The sequence below is a fragment of the Cornus florida genome, unplaced genomic scaffold, assembly GCF_030987335.1.
Source record: "Cornus florida cultivar Cherokee Brave unplaced genomic scaffold, ASM3098733v1 CherokeeBrave_3.0.0_Hap2_Chr09, whole genome shotgun sequence".
In the NCBI taxonomy this organism is placed as follows: Eukaryota; Viridiplantae; Streptophyta; class Magnoliopsida; order Cornales; family Cornaceae; genus Cornus; species Cornus florida.
Window position 1 is genome coordinate 37,426,750 of NW_026775579.1, and position 26,593 is coordinate 37,453,342.

At 37.1% G+C, this 26,593-nt stretch overlaps 1 protein-coding gene and 1 pseudogene across 1 annotated transcript; both read left to right on the top strand.

Annotated features, from left to right (window-relative positions):
- The first annotated feature begins 19,054 nt into the window (after window positions 1-19,054).
- On the top strand, window positions 19,055-19,153 carry LOC132275594 (small nucleolar RNA R71; annotated as a pseudogene).
- A 5,435-nt stretch (window positions 19,154-24,588) lies between these two features.
- Window positions 24,589-25,749, top strand: LOC132272494 (uncharacterized mitochondrial protein AtMg00810-like). The gene is made up of 2 exons (XM_059773633.1): window positions 24,589-24,692; window positions 25,059-25,749. The coding sequence occupies exons 1-2, from the start codon at window positions 24,589-24,591 to the stop codon at window positions 25,747-25,749; spliced, it is 795 nt and encodes a 264-aa protein (XP_059629616.1).
- Window positions 25,750-26,593: the final 844 nt, after the last annotated feature.

Below are 26,593 nucleotides of genomic sequence, written 5' to 3' on the forward strand. Positions count from 1 at the left end.
TGGGCCCGAGGGCCGAGGAGTCAGGATAGCGAGGAGTTTTTTTGAATCTCGAAATGCCGACCCCCAAATCTAACCGTCCATTCTCCCACGCGATTTTCTCGAGCCGTCAGGTCATGATTAGCAGCCTCTAATAATTACCCCCTAATCAATAGGGAGTAATTATGGGGGCAGTTGAGGATACAATAAGTAGTATGGGCCGGTTATAGCTCGCTGGTATGGGATCGGGTCAAACAATTGAAGTATGGCCCATGCAAAAGCACCACGGAATGGGCCGAGGTTGGAGGATCCACTGAAGAAGATCAAGCCCATTGGAAAGTCAGGCCCAAAAGGAAGAAAACCCTTGAAAAGGAGCCCTATGTAATCAGTTAGTTAGAATATTTGTAATAGTCTATAAATAGAACATTACAGGTGGATAAGAGGGGGATATTTTTTAGGAGGAGGTAAAATTTTCTATTGAAGTGTAAGAATTCTAGAGAGAGAGAAAGGAGAATGAATTTCTTGCATCTTCACAGCCACTTCCACCATTTGCTTTCTACTATATTTATTGAAAAGGAAAATTGGGCCAACTCCAGAGAGCGCTCCAACTTCTGGTGGTCAGATTCAAATGACTTAAACACCTGATTTATATTGGTCAAGTAGAAAATAGAAAGAAAAGAAAAGAAAGAAAAAAAAAAACACTAGTATATGGGTCCATTTAATTTAGGGATTTGATTTGTAAATTTAGTTTTATATATTGTTATGTTGTAAATGAAACAACGATTTTTCATGGTATCAGGGTGCACTTTTTTGCATAAATCTTTTCCGAGTTCCCTCTCTAGCTCATTCCAATCTTTTTTATGCTTCCATCAATACTGTTGAGAATGATTATCCTCCATATTTTCTTACATCATTCTGATAATTCCGATGATGTTCTTGTGTCCAATTAGCTTGGTAATGAAAAGTATATCCTGGCACCGTGCAATGTTAAGTGGGGTGCCTGCATGGTGATATAAATTTGTCAGGTAATGTATTTGGGGATGTGTATCAATTTAAACCGGAAAATATCCTCAACATCGAGAACGAAAAGTATTTTTGCAGTATTTATTGAAGTGATTTTTGTTCTGTACCATCAAAGCACCTCAATCTCACAAACACACCCAAAATAAATAAATAAATAAAATACACTTGAATCTGAATATTACACTTAGTATTAGAAGGTGATGATAAGACTTACTGTGGGCCAATTAAGGAAAGCAAACAGAAAGTGAACCTGTGAATGGTTGAGCCACGGACTTCTTTATTATTATTGAGCGCAGGTGGCTGGCTATGGTTGGTTAAACTCCCATATGTTACTTATTCCTTAATTGGTATGAAGACGCGCATTAAATGTGCACCATCACCACCACCCGAGCAAAGGCATGGTTTGCCTTGGCCACCTGCTGCTAGTAGTGCCCTATCGGTTAGGGGGGAAATCGGCTCTTGCGACCACAGCACTTGCCCAAATAAGAGTAATAAATGGCCTACAAATACAAGGGCACTTAACACTTCTAAGACACAAAGAAAGACAATTGATGCTTTACCAAAATCTTTTGTCTCTTCCAACACTTAAAGTTATCAAATTCAATTTTGAAGATTTGAAGAAAGCTAATCATATATTCAGTTCATGGTCAAACTCTCTGTAACTCTTGGGTCCGAATTTTTTTTTTTTTCATAGTTGATACTCAAATACACACTTATGCTGAGAAACATTCATTATGGTGCAATATTAAGAAAATTTAATCCGATAAACATTCATTGTGGTGCAATAGAGAACTATACATCTTTCTGAAATTGATAGAATTGAATATTTTTGGACAGGATCTTTGTATTTACAACATAGCTAGGTGTTTACTTAGTAAATTTTAATATAATTTGGCGCATCACCTGAGATCGGAGTCCTTGCACGATCTCTTTAATATGCAATATTATTCAAGAATCGCGTGAGTAAAAGTATCTTTTTCCAAACACTTACACGAGTTGGCGTGATGTTGCCTTCTAGAAGTACTTCATGGTGGTGCAGCAGATTGTTCAACAAGTGAACGATGAATAGTGTAATAAACAAATGGTAGAAATGGCAATGTAGAAGATGTATAGACCCCAGAAGTTCTGGAGGCTCAAGCGACGTCCGTTCTATTTGGCAGTTTGAAAGTTCGAACAATCCCAGGAAGTAGGGAAGTACTCATCTTCCAATTTTTTCAAAGTGCCATCCTCCATTAGTGTTAGAATGGCTTTAGAAACATTGGCAGCTATCGGAGAACCCTTTTGGAAGACCTGCACATAGAGCAAGAGGAGATCTAACATTAACTTAGTTTGCATATGTAATTAATGGTAGATAAACATGTTTATATATATATATATATATATATACATCATTTTAATTTGGGTACTTACAAATTTGGGTAAATTATATGTACGTGGTTATATAGCTATTGTTTATGGATTAGTGATGAAGAAATTAAGAAGGTGTTCAAGAAACTAAAGGGATTCCAAATATATAGTGTTTGTTTTACAAATTAGTATTGCTTTAAAAAAAAAAAATTGAAGCCACCACTCGCAGAGCCAAGTCCTCCGAATTTATATGATGGTCCTATGATCGTAAATAGATCGCAATAATATTGCTTGACAATAGCTTCTGCATAAGGGACTTCAAGAAATGCCGTTGAGATATTGCCATCATTGAAAGATTCCAGGTATTGGGATTTGGTGGCAATGTCGTCCCTCGTGTTCTCCCTTTTGAAATGAAGTTGTTTCCACAAAATTGGGACACTTGAAATGTGCAGCGTGCCAGAATCTCGGAAGATTCAAAGAGGTCAAATGAAAAGGAAGATCCTTTTGGAATGATCAACCGATTGTGAGGTTTCGGATTTGCCTTCGATGAAAGGACTTTTAGTTAAGACTACAATGCTATCTAATGAATTGAAATGCAATACTAAAAGTAAGTGCATGAATGTAAAGGAATTGAAATAACTTGTGTTGAAATTGCTTGAATTGAACTACAAAGTATTGAATGTTGATTGATGTCGTTGAGAGAGTTTGCAATGTAGTCCTAAACAAACTATTTATAGGCATTAAAGCATTACAATAAGGACCCATGTCCTTTTAAACAACTGCCCACTCCTTCCTTACAAGGCACCTGTCTCATGCTCAGCTGCCGAATTCCAACTTCCATACCCATGATCTATGAGTTTCTTCCACTACTGCCATGCATCCCACGTTCTTCAAACTACTTATATATATATATATATATATATATATATATATATATATATATATATAGTACGTGATTTAACTGCTTCAGTCTATTTCCTTTTGAAATGGATTCTGTATAACCCACGTCTCCTCATCCCTAATTTTTAGGAACTACCTTCTTAAGCCGTGTATTGATTTTAAACTCCTTAAAGGTATGGACTTCTAAACTAAACTGTCAGTTTATAGAAGTTTCACATATCACAAACTCTTTTAGCCCACGTCCTCCTTGTTTTCAGGAAATCATTCAACCCATGTCTTGATAGTCAGCTGTCGTTATCCTTACATATTTGCCTTTCTTAATCTGCCAAATGTTTCCAGCGTATTGGAACCTCTTTCCTTTCCAATTTTGATATGTGTCAATTTATCATTCAGACCATGATTTAGTCTACTTGTATTCTTTTATTGCACCATGTCATCATTGAAGTGGCTAACTATTGGCCTGCCACTTTTATGTGCCAACAGAAGTACATTTACCAAGTAGTCTTTTACAATGCTATTGCCATAGTAGCCAACTACGACATTGTCCTTAATGAGTGAGTCGGCATTTGGACTAAGTCTTGAGATGGTAAGCATTGAAGAGAAATTGGTTGTGTAGCTTTGTGTTACGATCGACACCACAAAAAGCCATACCACCACCACCACTCGAGTATAGTTGTGTCGAATTCCTTCCCCTGCAAAATTTATTCATTTTATTCCCTAGCTATATCAAAATTTGTAACGTATATGAAGACTATGAATACTATATCAAAATAATTTACAAATAGTTAGATAGTTGAACCACACTAATATATGCTTAATGAAATGTTTTGTACTTACTGTGAGCAGAGAAAAGTGAAGAGAAGGTGAACCAAAGAATGTTGCCGAGTTGGTCCTTCCATGAGCCACAAAATTCTGGATTGGAGTGATGCTCTAATAACCAAACAATAAATATTGTGTATATCAAAATGGCCGTAGTCGCTATCCACAATTCCGTAGTGAAAGGTGTTAAGGAAAACTATCCCTGTAATTATGGTGATGAATATACAGAGTTTGTTAAGGAAACAAATTCCTCAAATTGTGGTAGCATCAAGGACAATCGTCAAAGGTCAATCACAACTATTACACGTTAAATCACAGTTATTATTCTTTCTCATTATGCAAAATTTCCATGTAATTAGTGTGCACAAAAGGGTAATTAGTGTGCACAAAAGGTGTATATATTATGTACGATTGATTAATGAAAATAATCGCTTCCCTTACCAAATTATTCAAATTCTTCTTAGTATCAGAGCCATCATCCGCAAACCTTGAAACCATGTCTACCACTTCATCTAAACAGGAACCGTAGCTTACAATCCAATCGTTTCATCAATGCTCAAGCTTGATTTCTGTCAAGCTCACCACTACTAATTACCTCCTGTGGCGTTCTCAGATCACTCCTCTAGTTCGAAGTTTGGGCATTTATCATCATCTTACAAACGGTGATAAACCCGCTAAAGAGATAGAGGATGAAAACGGTAGCAAAGGTGTTAACTCACTTTATGAGTTATGGATTACGAATGACGGTTTGCTCGTTTCATGGTGTGATACCCCTCAATTCTAGAACCATAGGTGATCAAATCCGATCACAGATCTGAGGGATACCAAACAATTAAGTATATAAATAAGCATAGAATACAAGAAGAATTAAAGAATAAAGAATAATTAAGCTGAAAGAAATCAAAATAATAATCCTTGAAATACTAATTAAATAATCCTCCAATAAGATTTCCAAAATCTCCAACACTGTTACAACTCGGGAATCTATCTAGTGGACCCCTAATAATAACCCAACTGGAAATAAATAATTAAATTGTAATCAAATCCAAAACTAAAACATAAAGAAAAGTCCTACGTAGTCGGAAGAGTGAATGACTGTCTCAGCTCGGCACGAAAAATCTCTAAGACTGGAACTGTCGAACACCTAAAAGATAATAGTGGGTCAGGCCCATGAACAAGTTCTACTTTACTACAATCCAAATAGAGACCTGATATACATATACATCCTAAACAACTCAACAATAGCTAATTAGTTTACACACACACACACACACAAAGGACGTCACTGGACTATAGGTCTGTCTCAACCTGAATAGAAGATAAGATGTAAATCGCACATAAAATGGGCATGTGTACTCAACCTGAATAGAAGATAAAATGCAAATCGCACATAAAGTGGGCATGTGTACCTAGACTTACCAGGGCACCCAGATGTCTACTATATCCAGTTATCCATCCTAGACAATATACGCACCCTAACCATGATCCTGAGACTCAAGTTCATATCATGGCACCATAATCACATATATATAAAGTCCGTATAAGTATAAGACAAAAATGTCATCCATCTGATACAGTGGCCTGATATAAATAATGAGGACTTAACTCTATGGTTAATCTATTCCCTTATATATTCAAGTTGGTAGAACTTAACCTTTTATTAGTTAATCCGTCCCTAAAATACCACCATCCCATACTGGTGCATCACATCCATACAGTTCAAAAATTGATGAAATAATTAAAATAAAACATCAATTAATTCCAGAAACAAGCATAATAAAAATCAGAAATATACATGATCATATTATGCATCCAATACAAGATTTAAAAATCATATCACAATCATTTAAGTTGCTAAAGTAATATTAAGCAATTAAATCCTCTATATCTGTTAACAACATGTAAACTTGTTTAAAATTTCATATTATTCTAATCATTAGCATATAGATATAAATTATGCATTATAGGATTTTAATATGTCTTGAAAAATCATTTAGAATCCCAATAATCAACCCAAATCAGTTCTGGAACCCTAAAACATTCAAACAGTGCCTTAAAAACCATTCTGTACACATCACAGCAAGGGAACATGCTCTCAATTTTTGAGAGAAGGCTCTGTTACAAAGGGAGCTGGCTCCCTTCCCTATGGAGCCGGCTCTATGCTGAGGGAGCCGGCTCCCAATTCCATGGAGCCGGCTCTCTCCCTCTCTGAGAACCGTCCGTAGAAAACAAAAGGGAGCCGACTCTATCCCTTTGGGAGCCGGCTCTGTCCCTGCTTCCCATCATCTTCTTCGCCTTCGGCGATGTTAAATCTCTCTATACTCCTCTGTTAAGGTACCTAAGGGTTTGAACTATGTCCCAAATTATCCCAGAAATTCATATAAGCCCAGTTTGCATCATTAACAAAATTAAAACACATATCATGAAACAATTTATAAGATAAATCAATTTTAATTAAAAACACATAATAAAGTTTAAACTCTGAATTAACATGCATACAAGACCAATTTTAATGTCTGATTAAATCTTGGAGATTATCTAGGCATGTATAGAACACAAATCTAAGGGAAGGAGTAAGAGAAGAACTTGCCTCAAGTTCAGATTGAAACTTAATCTTCTTCTTGCTAGATTTTTCGGTGGCTCTAGTTGCTATCGAAACTCTCTATTGTACTGCCCTATCCTACGCACAGCCTTTCCTTATTCCTCCTTGGTCTGGTCTTGGACCTTGGCCAAAACCCTAACTCTGTTTATCTCTCTGTTCTTGCCTCTCTAACAGATACGTGAATAGGGTTTTCTAAATCCTAAGGCAGACCTATAACATATATATATAGGCTTATACAACAACCTAATTCTAATTATATGAGGAGAAGGAAAAGAAAATAATATATATATATATATATATATCAAACCCTAAAACTATATAATACATATAGACTGAATATTTCTACTCATTTAACCATCAATAATAATTAATACTTAAACTAACCTTATATACATATATACCCATATATATATGTATAACTATCCATGTGTAATAACTGTACCCATTTAATCTCCTATCTAAGTAGTCTATGAGACCCAAACGGTTGGTCTATTACTACTATCTAAGCCCAACTCCTTTAAAATAAAAATAAACAGAATAAACATTTAATTTAAATAATTAATTATAACTAAACACTTAACACACATCATCTAATCACATTATTTAATTAACAAAATTATTCAAATAAAATAACAAATAAACAATTAGACAATTAAATCAATTTCACAAGTAACCAATTAGCCAAATAATCATATAATCAAATAAAAATGCAATTAAACAATTTATTAAATACCGAGACTATCCTTTTAAAATTAGGGGTATTACACATGGTTACTAGGAACCATGAAAGAAGACCTGCAGAGATCGATCGTCGGCTCCGTAACAGCATATCAAGTATGGACTTCACTTGAAGAGCAATTCCTTCCCGTCACAGTTGAGAAGGAAGGTCATTTAAAAGGAATGTTAATGACCATTCAGAAAGGATCTTGATCATTAGAAGATTACTTGAAGGATTTCAAGTCTATTTGCGACAATCTCGTTGCCATTAAGAAGCCAGTCCCAGATCTTGATAAGGTGTTCCAGTTCGCTCGTGGTTTGGGTCCGAGTTTTGAAAATTTTTGAATTGTTATGCTCACCAAACCACCTTACCCATCATTTTCTCAGTTTGCTATAGCCCTTCAAGGTTACGAGCAATCACAAACTGCGAAAAGAGACCAAGAGAAGATGGTATTAGAACATGCTCAAGCCTTCTTTGGACGACGAGGTCGTGGTAGAAGCAGTCAAGGAGGCCGTGGATGGTTCAACTCAAGAGGTAGGGGTTTTACTCCTGCCAGAAGGTACAACGTTCAAGGAAATCAAAACAGCAATCGAAACGTTGGTCAAAACAACAACAACTTCCCATCGAAGGATAAGAATCCTTCTAGACAACAGCACCTTCCAAATAATGTGGTGTGTCGTGGGACCAACGCTTGAAAAGTGTGTTAAGATGAGAGTGCCCAAGTTTTACATTTATAATTGTCACTACTACCTCCAACTACAAAATATAGATAGGGTAAGTAGGGATCGTCCCAAGGGATTGGTGGGTCGTACAAGGTTGTGAAAACAAGATTAGGGTTAGTAGGTCGAGTGATCAAAAGATTGGTTGGTGATTGAATTATACTAATGTGTAATTTAAATTGAACTAAACAATAAGATGCAATAGAGAGAATAAAAGAGAGAGAGAGAGAGATCTTGGGGTTTAGAGGTCACCACTAAGCATAGCTTTTTTACACTTTTAATGAATGATTAATGAAGGGGAAAACATATGTTGTAACAATAGTGTGTGTGTGGTTGTTTCAACAAGCATGGATGGCCAATTAAGCATATATTGTCTAAGCAACATAGTGGATAGCACAACATATCAAACTAAGCCATTAATCTTTTCTTTAAGCTCACAATCCAAACACATCACAAGGTTAGAGACATATGCTACTTACATTCAAAAGTATGGAACATCAAATAACAAACATGGATTGTCCTCCCATTTAACATCTAAACTACAACTACACTACAATTAAGCTAATGACATGAAATCAAACTAATTAAACTAAAGAAGAGGCATAATCTATCAAGAAATGAGTATGAACCATCAAATAAACCACAAGAGCATTCCATTAAGCACTATGTCTTGACAATCTCTAGATCCATAACATCAATACACATAGATATGCATCAATAACACAAGAAATAGAGACAAACACGTGAACATCTATTCTAGTATACATAGACATATGGATAGAATGAAATGATCAATTGGAAACATTAAACCACGCAAATCATTGAATAAACAAGATCTATGTATATAAAAATGTCAAAACATGTATTACAATACAAATCCCCTCAAAAATATATAAATCAAGATATAGAAAGCATGCTTAGGGCTAACTCTAGCCCCAAGAGGATGTCTAGCCACTCATGGATGGTGTCCTCCAACCCTCAAGGGCTAACTCCATGGAAGAAATTGCTCCTCTTTTTGGTGGATGGAAGAACCCCAAGCTTGTGTCTCTAGCCTCGTCTCTTCTTTTCTTCCTCACTAAGAATAACCTCCAAGTCTCTTCTTTCCTCCTTCCAAAAAGGTGCCTCTTATTCCTTATATAGGTAGGTTAAAATGTCACCCTAATGGTTTGGGCACGCACTTCAACATTCCTCCAATGATTGGCTATGAGACAACTTTCAATGAGCTGGATTTTTGTCTTTTTGCGCACTTGGGGAAGTTCGATCGATCGAACCTTGGATGAGATCGATCGAACATGGCTGAAATTTATCGAACTAAGGCTGGATCGATCCACTATGGCGGCGCCTTTTTGGATAAAGACAAATATGAGATATTTTGGAGATATTTTTGGGAAAGAGCCAAAAATGGTAGGTGTGGTGGTACAACTGGATAAGATGGAATCTTTTCGATCGATCGAAAGAAAGTTGGATCAATCAAACTTTGTGGGATCTTTGGATAAGGACAAAATAGCTTGGATCCATCTTGAAGTGCTGAAATCGATCAATGTTGGATCGATCGAAGAAATTCCCTGATCGATCGAACTTGCTGAATTTCCACCATTTGCTTCTTTTTACTTCCACTTTGCTCATTTCTTTGATTTATCTTAAGATTGCTTTATTTATGCTCTTATTTAGCTGAGTTAGCTTATTTTGGGGATAAGTACCTGAAAATGGAAATAACACGAAATCAATCTAAAGCGGGAAAATAAGATAGATAAAGGTTCTAGAATGCCTAAGCTTAAGGGCTTTAAATGAGCACTTTACAGCGCTCATCACACCCTCAAACTAAAATATTGCTAGTCCCTAGTAATGAACTACAAGGTAAATGAATGAAATGAACAACTAAACAACTATGAACTATAAAACAATAAATAGATAACGCCATTTTCGTAGGGAACATGATTGCATTTAGCATATGCAACAAGCCTTTTAAACCCCTAGGTTACCCCTAGTGGACGAGTAAAGTCTCATGAGGGTTTCCAAAAATGATACCCATAAACATTAAGCTCATTCTCACAAAAGAGGCACCAATATTGTAAACAAGCATTGGGAGAAAACTATCTCAAGTATGCAATTTTTTAACTATTTCCAAGCAAACTCCCAAAATCTCAACATCAAGCAAACAAGTATGGTCCTCCACACATCAAGAAAATGATCATGCAAATCAAAATAACTCTAGAATCCTTTTTGAGTGAACCGGCATCAAATATGTTGATATCTTAGCCAACTAAAGAATTAATCACATCCTTACCCTCAAATTAGCACACAAATCTAGTACCGATCATCAAGACAAAGAGTGGACCTTTTATTAAAACTTTATTGATCTAGGTGCGCTTATTCTTTTCATTCATTTTTTTTTTAAAAAAATCCTAAGGATCAAAGATGGAAGCATGGTACAATGTGTTGATCAATTAAGCTTTCTAGCGATTCATGAGGTCGAGCGTTAGGTCAATGACTCCCAAACCAGACAGCTTTAGGGCACTAGGTGTTCAAACACCTCTACGGACTTACAAGCTCAAATCAACTAGGTTACAAATTAAGACAACCTCCATCTAATCATTTTTCATTTCTCACCTTTTGGGAGAAGTCCTCACTTTTTTATTACTTTTGCAACTTCTCTTTTTTTTTTTTTTTTTTTTTTTTTTTTTTTTTTTTTTGTCAATTATTAAACTAGAGTTTGGGCCCTCTACCTTTCGGCGTGAGAAATTCAGTGCTTGACGAGGCTAGAATCTCGGCTACTCAATGAAAAGGATTTGTTATCCACTTTTATCAAGAATGAAAGCTTTCAATGCACTACTAACTCAATTGGGATATAACCAATTTAATAATCAACAAAGCATGTACCCCATAAATGAATGCTAGTGTGCGCCTGTGCTAGTGTAGAATCCTAGAATGAATCTCAAAACAATCACAAAATCAGGATGATGTGGACCACAAGTGTAAGCAAGATATCAATCTTTCAAAAAATTTACTCCTAAATGGCATCCATAAGGCCTACAAGGAGTATTGGACTCTCAAGTCAAGCAATTTTAAATTTTAAGCAATATAGTCCTCAAAAGATCAAAACCATAACTAGCTATGGACCAATCATAGAAAATCCCTTAAATACACAAGTCATGCTCAAAATTTTGAATTTAAAACAAACACTGCAAAACATACTATTACCCCCAAACTTAAATGGCACAATGTCCTCAATGTGCAAAGAGAACAAAAGGAAAGAGTATACTAGTGCAACTAAGGCAAAGAATGGCCGGGACAGAAGTATCCAAGGTAGGTGGCATAGCCCTCCTAAACTTGGGATTAACTGTGGTCCTGAAAATTTGGCACTTAGATAAAACTCATCAGATAACAAAAGGGATAATAATAGTGCACAGTGGACATGCAAGTGTAAATGGAAAAGTAACTGAAGATAGAGAGAGAGGTATAAGGGTGGTCCTAATAAATTCGGGCAGTACTCTCTTACTGAAGTCACTGGGATGCACCTGATAGATGGAGTCAAACAGATATATCAATATACAACATGACATCCAAAACAAAACAGAATCAGGCATAGAGAAAATGAATAGCAGTAATGTACATCCAGTATCAAGGCCAACAGACTGGCTGCAAAAATAATATAACAGTATCAAAAGTATGCAGATATCACAGATATATAAGAGAAAGAAGAATGATAGAAAGATCAAGTGGAGGAGGTAGGACGGGTAGGGCGTGCTCTGCGGATGTCTCTGGATAGGTCTCGCAATGCGGCTATGACATCTATACCGAGTGAAGCAATGTCAGCCCGGATGGAAACCATGCCATCCTCTAAAGCTTGAAGACGCTCTCCAAAGCTGGGTGTTTGTGCTGGAGCCTCAGGTACCACTGGATCAAGAGAATGATGATCCTGAGCCTGCTCTTCATCATGAATGGGCGACCCTGCCGGAGATTGATGCTCTGGGTCCTCTGCAGGATACTGCTCCAAGTCTATATCTAGATGTATGGCAGCCGGATTGACTGTTGGATTGTCCGCTGTTGCTGGTGCGTCTGCCTCTACTGCCATCTCCGCCTCCTCATCTTCCTCAGCTACTGTCACAGCGTCATCTGGAAGACTTTTGATAAGGGCATTGTATGTCTTATTCCAGTCCTGCTTCTCAAATGAACAGGCCCCAGACTCAGTACGTTCCCGTGGCTGGAAGGGATAGCGCTGGTCTCGCAAAATCTGTGTAATGAGATGGCCAAATGGAAGAAACTTAGCCCGTTTGGGCTTAGCCTTGCTGATATGGTCTGAATAGAGCTTCATTATGACGCTCTATATCAGTGCTGGAATGGAAAGCTAGCACCCTATGTAGAATGCATAAAGAGCTGTCAGAAAGTCACCACGCCTCTATATCTTGTGGCCGGCCATGAATACATTTCGGTACAAAACCGAATCGAAGAACCACAGATTATCGGGCAGATAGGTACAAGTAGCAAATGTGTCACCCTCACTGTAATGGCCTGTAAGTGCCTCGGCCATAAATGCATATGATGGCCTCCATAGAGTAGGATAAGTATCCTGGAGATCGGGCGCGCAGAGATGTGGACATCGGCAAGATCTAGATAAAGTGTCCACAGTAATACTGATAGGATGGCCATCCACGGTAGTGTATAGCTCTTCCAAATTACTCGGGGCGGGTCGGAGATTCTGGAAGAACATTCGGACAAGCCTCGGGTAAACTGGGTATGTGACAGGGGCTAGAATGGTTGAAATGCCCCTGCGGTCAATGTTATCGTATGCAGGTCGGGTCAGACTATACCGGGAGAAGAAGTCTATATCAAAAACTAACTCATGCGCCACTGAAAGGCATGAGTATCTCGGCAATGGACGGTCTAAGTCCTGGGCTAGTTGAGCTGGTGGTGGTGATGGAGATGGTATGTGCTCAGCCTCAGCCTGAGGAGAAGATGATGCACGAGCAGAGGAGTGCAATTTGCTGTCAGAAGATGGAGACTGAGGTGTAGTAGGCTCTACTGGCTCCTCCTGAATGTGAGAGGGCTCTCCTGGCTCCTCTCTCCTCTGCCTGACTCTCCTCTGCGGGCCATGTTGCCGCTTGGCAACGGTCTTGAATCGAGTCATGGCCTGCAAAAGAAAAGAATACTCAAAAAGGAAGTCAATGCCGGTATAAAGAATTAAAGCACAGTTTATAAAATTATTTATGTCAAATAAGATAGACAAAACAAATAAAGAACATGAATCTATGCAAGTGACAAGGAATAAGTGACATGATGTGAAGCATGCTAGATAGTATAAGTACGAAATGCATCCAATATGGAAAACACAGGCATTGAGCATGTAGGAGATAGTATGGAACACAAGAGATGATGCTGAAGTGTGTGATGCAGATCTGTGAAGTTTGATCGATCATAAAAATATGAGATCCATGCAAGTTCGATCGATCTGGAATTAAGTTGGATTGAGTATCAGATCGATCTGAGAAAAAGTTCGATCGATCGAATTCTGCAATTGATGCAAACCATCACAGATCTGTGACGTGGAAGGCACGAGGGCACCCAAATAAGTTTGTGGGGCCCACAACACAACAAATCAACAAACATGGTCACTTGATTAGGCCCGTGACCCCCAAAATTAAAAATTAAAAACAAAAATATAAAACATATATATATACATATATATACACATATATATAAAGCTTTAAATCTCATCAATGGCTATAATCAAGCATGACAACATCCTAGATCTAACATCAAAGCATAGATGCACGAAAATAAGCTTGAATCGAAGGAAGAGATCTCGGATCTTACCTAAAATTGAGAGAGAAGATGAGATACGAAAGGTATGTGAAATCCGCGATTCAGGATGAGATGGAGAGAGAATCGACGCTTGGGATGCTTGCCGGAGCACTCGCCGAAGATGAAGAAAAGTTGGGTTGCAGCGGCGAAGGGCTCCTAGGGTTTGAGATCGATCTTTGAAATCGATCTTCTAACCCTAGAGTTGATTTTTAAAAACATTCTCGTACCAGTTCGATCGATCGAACTGAAAACTTAGATCTATTTGACTGATATCGATCTCTTTTCTTAAAAGACAGAATTATTTTTGAATTTTTTTTTTTTGATTTTTCTGAATTAAAAATAAAATTTAAAAATTAAAACTATTTTTGAATTTTGGAAAATTAAAATTTAGAAATTAAAAATTAAAAATCGAAAATGTTTTTGGATTTTGTTTGAAAATAAATAAAAATAAAAATAAAAATAAAAATAAAAATAAAAATGAAAAATTGAAAAAAATATTATTATATATATATATATATATTTTAAAGTTTTTCAAAAATAAAATAAAAAGAAAATAAACGAAAGTCAAAGTCAAAGTTAAAAAGAGTTGAGCTCGATCTGGCAAAAACAAGCAGACATGTTCAATCGATCTGACACAGAGGTAAAATATGCAGGTTTTCTGAGTTCAAAAATTTTCTAAGTGTTGAACACTGCAGATTGATCCAAGATGAGTCTAGATCGATCAAAGTACTTCTGATCGATATGACAAAGAGCTAAAATATGCAGGTTTTCTAAGATCGATTGGACAAAGAGGTGATTGGATGCAGGTATGGAGTTCGATCCATCGAACCTCCTCGGAGATCGATCGAACTTTTGCAAAATGCTCATTTTCAACATTAAAGTGTATCCAATCCTAATCACAAGTCCTAGCAATGCATATGAACTCAAAGCAAATATCTAGACTTCGCAAGAAATAAAATTTAAGATAGAAATGAAGGAGGAATAGGGTTGTGACACCCTACGAAATGCACTAGTCTTTAACGTCTCTAGCAAGACGTTGGGCTCTTTTAGCCCGGATCAAATGGTGCTCGCCCCGTGCATGTGCACAAAATAATGCACAACACTTTGAGTTTGGAAATTAGAGTCAAGTGGGCACTATACTTAAATTTATAAACCGCTTAACACCTATACTATGTAGTATGAGTGAGAAGGGATCGTCCCAAGGGATTATAGGGATCGAGCAAAGTCGTGGAATCATAATTAGGGCTAGTAGGTCGAATGATCAAACAATTGGTTGGTTGGTTGATTAAAGAGCAACTAAATTAAACTAAGTGATAACAAAAGAATGCAATTAAGAGTAAGTAAGAGAGAGAGATCTTGGGGTTTAGAGATCACCACCAAGTAATGCATTTCTACACCATTGACAAGTGATTAATGAGGGCAAATAGTGTGTTGCAATATTGGTGTGTGTGTGTTTGGTTGATTTAACAAGCAAGGATAATTAGTTAAGCATGTATTGTCTAAACATCATGTGAAAAGCACAATATATCTAAGCAATGAAGCATATATTGTTTAAACAACATGTGAAAGGCACAATAAATCAAAACAAGTCATTAATCCTTTCATTAAGCTCACAATCCAAATACAACACAAGGATAGAGACATATGCTAATTGCATTCAAAAGCTTGGATTATCAAACAACAAGTATAGATTGTCCTCCCATTTAACACTACACTACAACTACACTACTAGTATGAAAATAAACTAAGGGAGAGGCACAATCCATCAAGAGATAAGAATGAACCATCAAGAGAATAACAAAAGCATTCCTTTAAGCACTATGTTTTGACAATCTCTAAATCTATAGCATCAATACACATAGACATGCATCAATAACACAAAATCTAGAGACAAGCACATGAACATCTATTCTAGCATACATAGACATATGGATAGAATGAAATGATCAATTGGAAGCATTAAACTACATAAATTATTGAATAAACAAGATCTATATATATCAAAGTGTCAAAACATCAATTATAACACTAATCCCTCAATAACACAGAAGATTAAGATATAGAAAGTATAATTGGGGCTAACTCTAGCCCTAAGAGGTTGTCTAGCCACTCATGGTGATGATGCTCCAACCCTCAAGGGCTAATTCCATGATTGAAATCTCCTCTTTGTTGATAAAGAACTGCAATGGTGTCTCTAGCCTCCTCCTCCTCTAAGCTTACTCTCCAAGAGATGATATGAAATAATGTTGGCTCCCCTTGTAAAAAGCAATCCTTATCCTTATAGAGGTAGGTCAAAATGACACTCAAAATGAGCTGGGGTCGTGCACACAATATTCCCTAATGATTGGATAAAGGACAACTATCAATGAGATGGAATTTTAACTTTTTCGCACTGGAGGAAGTTTGATCGATCGAACCTTAAACTTGGATCGATCGAAAGTAAGTGAGATCGATTGAACTTAGGCTGGATTGATCCAACTAGCTGAGCTTTTTGGAAAAAGAAAAATTCGAGATACTTTTGGGAGATATTTATGGGAAAAGGACAAAAGTGGTTAGTGGGTGGTACAACTGTGGATAGGATCAATCATTTGAATAAGGACAAAAGTGTTCGATCGATCGAAGGATGGTGTTGGATCGATCGAACTTTTGGAACTTTATGCTTTTGGGTTAAGGCTTAGATCTATCTTGAAGTGCTGAGATCGATCATTGTTCGATCGATCGAACCTTGAACTTGGATCGATCAAACTTTGCTGCTTGTCACCTTTGGCTTCATTTGCTTCCTTCTTTCTCTACTTTGCTCCTTTCTTTGTTTAATCCCAGAATTGCTTCAATTAAGCTCTTATTTGGCTGAGTTAGCTTATTTTTGGGATAAGTGCCTGAAAAAGGAAATAATATGAAATCAATCTAAAACGGTAAAGTAAGATAGATAAATGTACTAGAATGCCTAAGCTTAAGGGGTTTAAATACGCACTTTTCAGCGCTCATCATTAAACATCTTGTAGTGCATCCCCTCCTTAACAGGGTGATAAGTACTTTGAACTCTACCCAACAAACGGTTCCCAAAAGAACTTGTTGGATTAAGCTTAAAAGAAATTTTTGGTCCTTGGTCAAAATGATCTTTGGGCTTCCATGCCCTTTCAAAATAAAACTTTGAAACAACTTTTTTTGGTTTCAAGGTTGAAGATGAACTTTTTGAAATTTTGGTTTCAAGCAAAGACTCTATTCCTTCACATTCATGGTTATGACATTTCTCTATAACATTCACTTCTTCATGCTTGTCAAATGAATTGGGGGTTGGATTAAAGATATTCAACTTTACCTTCATGTGGCCAAATGAAATCTTCATTATCCCCGTCTGATAATTAATGTTGGCATTTGCGGTTGCCAAGAAGGAATGGCCAAGGATAACGGGAATTTGGCTCTTAGGATTTGGAACCGGTTCCGTGTCAATGACAACGAAATCAACGGGAAAGAAGAATTTATCAATCTTGATCAATACGTCCTCAATGATACCCCTAGGCTTTTTGATTGATCGGTCGGCAAGTTGCAAAACCATCAACGTCGGTTTCAAGTCTCCTAAGCCTAATTTGACATACACTGAGTATAGAAAAAGGTTAACACTTGATCCTAAGTCTAGAAGAGCCCCGATTAATGATATGATCACCAATGATGCATGAAGTGGTAGGTCAACCGGGGTTCTTAAACTTTGGAAGAGTGTTATGTTGCAAAATTGAGCTTACTTGCTCGGTTAAGACCACTTTTCTAGGTGCTTGGCTTTTGTTCTTCCTCTTTTGGGTGCATAAGTCTTTTAACAACTTGGCATAAGCTGGAATTTGCTTGATTGCATCCAAAAGCAGAAGATTGACTTTCACTTGCCTAAACATATTCATAATTTCAATTGCTTTGGCCTTTTGCTTGTCATTTGAAATGGATCCTTTTAAGGTATCCGAAAATGGAGCTTTTGGTTCAAAAACCTTTTCAGAATTTTTCTTTGAAGTCTCTTCAACACAAGAAGTTTTGAAATCATGTTGCAAATCTTTTTTTTCATTATCACTTTTAAAATCACTTTTCAATACATTCTCATTTGAAAGATCATGCATATGCAATGAATGAGGAATATGATATGAAACGGGACGGGTGTCAACTTGTGGTTGCACCGGTTCACTCTCTTCATTGGACATACCCACTTGGTTGTCCACAATCTTCCCACTTCTCGAGGTAGTTATCGCATTGACATGCTCTATTGTGTGACCTTCCGATGAGGAATGAGTCTCCACAACACATTGTTGCTTTGGTGGGGCATTCAAAAGCATTTTTCCTTTCTCTCTCGCATTTAAAGTGCTAGCTATTTGCCCTACTTGGGTTTTTAGCTTTGCAATTGATTGAGAGTGAGAATAAAACAATTGTGTGTTCGCCTCTAGAGTGCCTAAAGCGGTTAAGATTTTCTCTTCAAAAGCGGGACTCCTAACATTTCCTTGAGAATATGATTGATTGGGAAAATGAGAATTTGAGAATTGGTTTCCTTGTGATTGGTATTGTTTATATCCTTGGGATCCTTGGCTTTGCATTGGAGGTGGAATGTACTTCCCTTGAAAACCACCTTGGGAAGGGTTTGAGCCATCCCCTTGGCTTTTTCAAGAGAAATTTAGATGATTCCTCCAACTAGAGTTATAGTGATTGCCATAATGATTGTTCCCTTGATTAACAAAAGCTGCATGGACTTGTTCATGATGCTCACTTTGCACATGTCCATGGGGACAATTGGAAGTAAAATGTAAAACACTTGAACAAGTCATACATGTCTCATTAGATGCATGATGAGAATGGTTGGGGAAGGAAGATACTTGATTCACCGAGTTTTGGTTGATCAAGAATTGATCAAACCTTTAAGATAATGATTTCATCTCGGCAGTAATTTCATTAGAGTGGTTGATTTGATGTAAGCCGACACTCTTCCTTCCACTAGAATTTCTACCATTCTTCGAAGATAAAGTTCGATACAAAGAATTTTCACTCATGCTCTCATAAAGACGCCACACATCATCCTCATGCCTATCAATGTAAGAGTCACACATGGAAGCATCAACCATGCCTTTATAATTGTCTGATAGACTTTCAAAGAAATATTGAACTAATTGCCATTTGGGCATGTCATGATGTGGATACTTCCTAAGCAATTCATTGAATCATTCCCATGCCTCATGAAATGTTTCCCCATTCCCATGTGAAAATTCCCTAATTGAAGTTCTTATGGCATTGGTCTTAGAAACCGGATAGTACTTCTTCAAGAACTCTTGTTGCATTTCTGCCCAAGAAGTTATTGAAAAAGGCCTAAGATTGTTGAACCAATATTTTGCCTTGTCTTTGAGGGTGAATGGAAAAAGTTTAAACCTTAAGACCTCTTCTGGAATGTCCGTGTATCTCACGGTGGAACATACTTTAAGAAACTCATCCAAATGCTTGTAAGGTTCTTCACTTGGAAGTCCATGATAATTAGGAAGCATTTGAATGGTTTGTGGTTTGATTTCATAGTGGTATGCTCTAAATGGTGGCAATTGAATGCATGTGGGTGCATTATATTCATTAGGCACATAGTGATCTCTTAATGCAAGAGGTGGATTAGCAACTGGCGGTGCAACATAAGCACCTTGATTACCTTGGACTATGGAAGGTTGTGGAACAAACATTGGCTGTGGCATTCCCAACGGAACTTGGCCTTATTGTTGTGGTTGGTGAATGAATGGCCTTGGCATGCCTAATGGTACTTGCATGTTTTCATAATGCACATTGGGGTGAAGGATACCTTGTTGGTTTATGTGACCAAGGTCCTCTACATGGTCTTCATTATGTACTTCCATTGTAGAAGTAGAATGATTAAAATTACCCCTTCCCCTAGGTGTATGAATAATGGATCCAAGATTCAAATTAAGAGGGACAAAAGTAGGATTTAATGACCTACGACTATGCATGCACAAGCAAGACACAACAAGCGACAAACAATGAACAAACAAACTTCACATTCGTAACAAATCAATCAATAACAAACTTCCACCACATACCAATGATTCCATGCTATTAACAATATGCAAAGAACAATAAAATTGCCTCCATGCGGGCTCACGATTTATCTAAGAATTGAAATACAAGCCACCACGCCGGCCGACGATTTAACTAGAGATTGAGTTAAGAAAGAGCTCACAAAGGGTCCTTTAGCACTTCAATTCATTTTCCAATTTTAGCTTTACAAAATTTTTTAGATTTTAGCTTTTTCCTTGCTTTGCTTAGCTCCTTTGCTTGGAATGCTCCTTTGCTTGGAATGCTCATTTGCTCACCTTCTAACTCAATGCATCTAGTTAAACAAGAACCAACACAATAAGTAACCAAAATGAAAATGAAAATAAAGTAAAAACATGATCAAAAGAGTACTAATTCCTAATTGATTCCACAAATACGACGTTGCCTTTAATCAATCCCCAGTAACGGTGCCAAAAACTTGATGTGTCGTGGGACCAACGCTTGAAAAGTGTGCTAAGATGAGAATGGCCAAGTTTTACATTTATAATTGCCACTACTACCTCTAACTACAAAATATAGATAGGGCAAGTAGGGATCATCCCAAGGGATTGGTGGGTCGTACAAGGTTGTTGAAACAAGATTAGGGTTAGTAGGTCGAGTGATCAAAAGATTGGTTGGTGATTGAATTATATTAATGTGCAATTTAAATTGAAGTAAACAATAAGATGCAATAGAGAGAATAAAAGAGAGAGAGAGAGAGAGAGATCTTGGGGTTTAGAGGTCACCATTAAGCATAGCTTTTCTACACCTTTAATGAATGATTAATGAAGGGGAAAACATATATTGCAATAATAGTGTGTGTGTGGTTGTTTCAACAAGCATGGATAACCAATTAAGCATATATTGTCTAAGCAACATAATGGATAGCAAAATATATCAAACTAAGCCATTAATCATTTCTTTAAGCTCACAATCCAAACACATCACAAGGTTAGAGACATATGCTACTTGCATTCAAAAAGTATGGAACATCAAGTATGGATTGTCCTCCCATTAAACATCTAAACTACAACTACACTACAATTAAGCTAATGACATGAAATTAAACTAATTAAACTAAGGAAGAGGCATAATTCATCAAGAAATGAGTATGAACCATCAAATAAACCACAAGAGCATTCCATTAAGCACTATGTCTTGACAATCTCTAGATCTATAACATCAATACACATAGACATGCATCAATAACACAAGAAATAGAGACAAATACATGAACATCTATTTTAGCATACATAGACATATGGATGGAATGAAATGATCAATTGGAAGCATTAAACCACACAAATCATTAAATAAACAAGATTTATGTATATAAAAATGTCAAAACATGTATTACAACATAAATCCCTTAAAAAATACATAAATCAAGATATAGAAAGCATGCTTAGGGCTAACTCTAGCCCCAAAAGGATGTTTAGCCACTCATGGATGGTGTCCTCCAACCCTCAAGGGCTAACTCTATGGAAGAAATTGCTTCTCTTCTTGGTGGATGGAAGAACTCCAAGCTTTTGTCTCTAACTTCCTCTCTTTTTTTTTTCTTCCTTATTAAGAATAGCCTCTAAGTCTCTTCTTTCCTCCCTCCAAAAAGGTGCCTCTTATTCCTTATATATTACAACATAAAAATGTCAAAACATGTATTACAACATAAATCCCTTAAAAAATACATAAATCAAGATATAGAAAGCATGCTTAGGGCTAACTCTAGCCCCAAAAGGATGTTTAGCCACTCATGGATGGTGTCCTCCAACCCTCAAGGGCTAACTCTATGGAAGAAATTGCTTCTCTTCTTGGTGGATGGAAGAACTCCAAGCTTTTGTCTCTAACTTCCTCTCTTTTTTTTTTCTTCCTTATTAAGAATAGCCTCTAAGTCTCTTCTTTCCTCCCTCCAAAAAGGTGCCTCTTATTCCTTATATAGGTAGGTTAAAATGTCACCCTAATGGTCTGGGCTCGCACTCCAACATTCCTCCAATGATTAGCTATAAGATAGCTTTCAATGAGCTGGATTTTTGTCTTTTTGCGCACTTGGGGAAGTTCGATCGATTGAACATGGCTGAGATCTATCGAACTAAGGCTGGAATCCATTATGGCGACGCCTTTTTGGATAAAGACAAATCTGAGATATTTTGGAGATATTTTTTGGGAAAGAGACAAAAGTGGTAGGCGTTGTGGTACAATTGGATAAGATGGAATCTTTTCGATCGATCGAAAGAAAGTTGGATCGATCGAACTTTGTGGGATCTTTGGATAAGGACAAAATAGCTTGGATCCATCTTGAAGTGCTAAAATCGATCAATGTTGGATCGATCGAAGAAATTCCCTGATTGATCGAACTTGTTGAATTTCCACCATTTTCTTCCTTTTGCTCCCACTTTGCTCATTTCTTTGATTTATCTCAAAATTGCTTCATTTATGCTCTTATTTAGCTGAGTTAGCTTATTTTAGGGATAAGTACCTGAAAATGGAAATAACACGAAATCAATCTAAAGCGGGAAAATAAGATAGATAAATGTTCTAGAATGCCTAAACTTAAGGGCTTTAAATGCGCACTTTCCAGCGCTCATCACAATGCTGAAAGTAATGATAAAGTTTCTTGTCAAATTTGCGGAAGACCAAATCATTTGGCTATTGATTGTTGGCATAGGTTTGATTACTCATATCAACCTGAAGATTTTCTTCAAGCGCTTGTTGCCCTCGCTATTAATGATTCAAATGATCAGTCATTCTATGTTGATTCCGGAGCAAATTCGCACATGACAAATGATGCAGGTAAACTCTCTTACATAAAACCGTATAATGGAAGTGATGTGATTTATGTCAGAGACAGAAATAGTTTACCTATATCTCATACTGGTGATATTTGTGTTAATATACATAAAGGACAATTAAATTTAAAGGATGTGCTTGTGGTCCCTAATTTGAAAAAGAATCTATTGTCAGTTGGAAAGTTTACTTCAGATAATCTGTGTACTTTTGAATTCACTACTTCTGACTTTGTTGTGAAGGATCGAAATCAAAGGACAATAGTGAGGGGGTGTAAGAAAGGTCAACTCTATGCTTTAGATTGGATTCCTCAAGAGGTTCTTAGTGCAATAAGGAAAAATGGATCATCTGCAACCCTTTAGCATTAACGACTCGGACACCCGAATTCAAAGATTTTGTCTTTGTTAAAGGAAAAAAAAGTTATTGATGTTACCCATTGGATTTCTAAACCTTCCATATGTGTTAGTTGTCAAATGGGAAAGAGGTGTAAATTGCCTTTTCATTTTTCAAATAGAATTTTAAATTTCCCTCTTGAGAAAATTCACTGTGATCTTTGGGGACCTGCCCCTTTGGCTTCAAATCAACGGTTTCGTTTCTATGCAATTTTTGTGGATGATTAATCGAGGTTCACATGGTTATATCCTTTGCGAAGAAAATCAGAATTCCTTGATTGTTTTCTCAAATTTTAAAGGCTAGTAGAGAACCAATTTAATCGACGGATTAAGATTTTTCAGTGCGACGGTGGTGGTGAATTTAATTCAAATGATTTCCTTGATCTTATAAAAAATTGTGGGATTGAAATGCATATCTCTTGTCTAGGAACTCCTGAGCAAAATGGAATAGCGGAACGGAAGCATCGACATATTGTCGAAACAGGCTTAACAATGTTGTTTCATGCAAATTTGCCTTTATCGCTTTGGGTTGATGTTTTTCTTTCTGCAGTATATCTCATTAACAGATTACCATCTCTTATTTTACAGAATGACAGTCCTCATCATAAACTTTACAAATGACATCCTGATTACAGTGGCTTGTGGGTGCTTGGGTGTCGATGTTTTCCATTACTACAATCTCATGGTGGTAATAAATTTACTAAGAAAACGTATCCATGCGTTTTCATTGGCTACAGTCCCATACATAAAGGTTATCGCTGCCTAGAGCCCAAAACAAAGAGATTTTACATATCCCGGCATGTCGTTTTTTATGAAGAAAATTTTCCTTACAAAGCTCTATGTGATGCTCCTTCCTCTTCACAACTGATTTTGTTTGAGTTTCCTTATTTTGATGAATTATTTAACTCTACAAAGAAGGTAACTTTTATGCAAGATCTCTCTCACCAATCGGACCAGTTGATTGAGACAAATAAGGAAGCTTCGGCATCCTTAAATTCACTAGATTGTTGTAACAAAAATTGTGTTACAGGTTCAAATCAAAATTTTACAGAAAATATTGCTGAAATTTTGGAGTCTTCATCTCCTGCAAATCAGCCAAGTCTACGTGAAGATTTGGAGCCAGTCGTTGCTGCAAATCACGTTAATGATAACTCTTCATCTCCTGCAAATCAACAAAGTCTACATGAAAATTCAGAGCCAGTCATTGCCGCATCATCAACTGGTGTCTCGGCACTTCCCATCACAAACCGAGATGTCTTTTCTGACGGCTTACCGGACACTCATAGTGAAGTAATGCAAGATAGTCCAGTTGTCATCATCTCACATCCAAAAAGAATCCGACGACCACCTGTTTATCTCAATGACTATGCGCTCACCACCACCTCTGATCATGTGTCCCCATCCGAGCCTAAAAATTTAAAAATGGCTATCAAAGATTCATGATGGGTGACGGCAATGGAAGACGAACTTCAAGCTCTCCATGACAATCACACTTGGGAACTAGTTCCCCGACTTTCCGATATCAATATCGTCGGATCAAAATGGGTGTATCGTATAAAGTATTGAGAGGATGGTTCCATCAATTGTTTCAAGGCTCGGCTCATCGCACGAGGTTTTACTCAAGTATCCGGAGTCGACTATAACGAAACTTGCAGCCCAGCAGTTAAGCCAACTACTATTCGACTTGTCATGGCTTTATCTCTTTCCTTTAACTGGAGTATGCGATAACTTGATGTCAAGAACACTTTTTTGCACAGTCATCTTAAGGAAACGATATACATAGAGCAACCGCTAAGGTTCCAAAATCCAAATTTTCCTGATCATGTTTATTTACTCAAAAAGTCCTTATACGGTTTGAAGCAAACACCCCGTGCTTGGTTTGACCGTCTCTCATAATTTTTGCTCCACCTTGGGTTCTATTGCAGCAAGGCTGATTCTTCACTCTTTATTTACCGTGACAACAATTTCACTACTATCCTACTTATCTATGTAGATGACATTTTTGTTGCTGGTAACAATGACACATTCATTACAAATTTACTTACTCAACTTGGTCATGAATTTGTAATTAAGGATCTCGGTTCACTTCTTTATTTTCTTGGTGTGGAAATTCGGCCTTTCTCTAGTGGTATTTTTCTATCTCAGAAGAAGTATATACATGATCTTTTTACTCGAACAAAAATGCTTGACAGCTCTCCCATAGCTACACCGATGATCATTAAAGAAAAGTCAGCCTATTCTAATGTCGATCAAATTGATACCACTGTTTATCGTAGCATCGTTGGTGCTTTGCAATACTTGACCTTCACAAGACCCGACATTATTCATGTAGTCAATCGGGTATGTCAGCATTTTAACAATCCAACTTTAGTTCACATAAAGGCAGTTAAGCGAATCCTACAGTATCTTAAAGGAACTCAACATTTTGGGCTATGTTATCTTTCTCAAAGTTCTTCATCTTTGTATGGTTCTAGCGATGTCGACTGGGCTGGATGTCCAATTACAAGGAGAAGTACTACGGGGTTTTGTGTCTTCTTTGGTGCAAACTGTGTTTCATGGTGTTCAAAGAAGCAACCGACGGTTGCTCGATCTAGTTCGGAGAAATCACTTGGTTAACATTTTTGCTCAGAGACATTGGTATAGCACTTCGTTAACCTCCTCAGTTATTTTGTGACTATATTAGTGCACTTCATATGTCCGTCAATCCAATGTTTCATGCTCGATCTAAACATATCGAGCTTGACTATCATTTTGTTTGTGAAAAGGTTGTTGTGGGTACTCTTATTACACGATACATTCCTTCATCCTCTCAACCAGCAGATATTTTTACAAAACCGTTGCCCAAACAAGCGTTCACTTTCCTTCGCGACAAGCTGGGAGTCCACATTCATTCCCTCTCCAGCTTGAGGGGGTGTGTTAAGGAAAACTATCCCTATAATTATGGTGATGAATATACAGAGTTTGTTAAAGAAATAAATTCATAAAATTGTGGCAGTATTAAGGATGATCGTCAAAGGTCAATCAGAACTATTACACGTTAAATCACATCTATTACTCTTTCTCATTTGTCAAAATTTCCATGTAATTAGTGTGCACAAAAGGGTAATTAGTGTGCACAAAAGGTGTATATATTTTGTATGATTGATTAATGAAAATAATCGCTTCCCTTACCAAATTATTCAAATTCTTCAAAAGGAGTCAAAAACATCCCTGCAGTGGAAGTTTGGGGCTTCATTGGAGCCATTAATGACATACCTGGCGCAATAAATAGTGCACTAAATTCCACAACTCCCCATCGTCTACCAAGCAACGTTATATCACCCATGGCAGTGTCAAAAGTCTTCAGTTAAAAACAAAAATTTCACAATTGGGTATTTGTTAGAAATAAATAATAGGATGAAGTAAAAAACATTCAAGAATATTCTTCTTCTTCTTCTTCTACCTCTCTCTCTCTCTCTCT

Coding starts and splice junctions, on each gene's coding strand:
- LOC132272494 (XM_059773633.1), top strand. CDS start 24,589: ATGGAAGACGAACTTCAAGCTCTCCATGACAATCACACTTGGGAACTA. Junction 24,693..25,058: donor AAATGGGTGTATCGTATAAA/GTATTGAGAGGA, acceptor GTTCTATTGCAG/CAAGGCTGATTCTTCACTCT.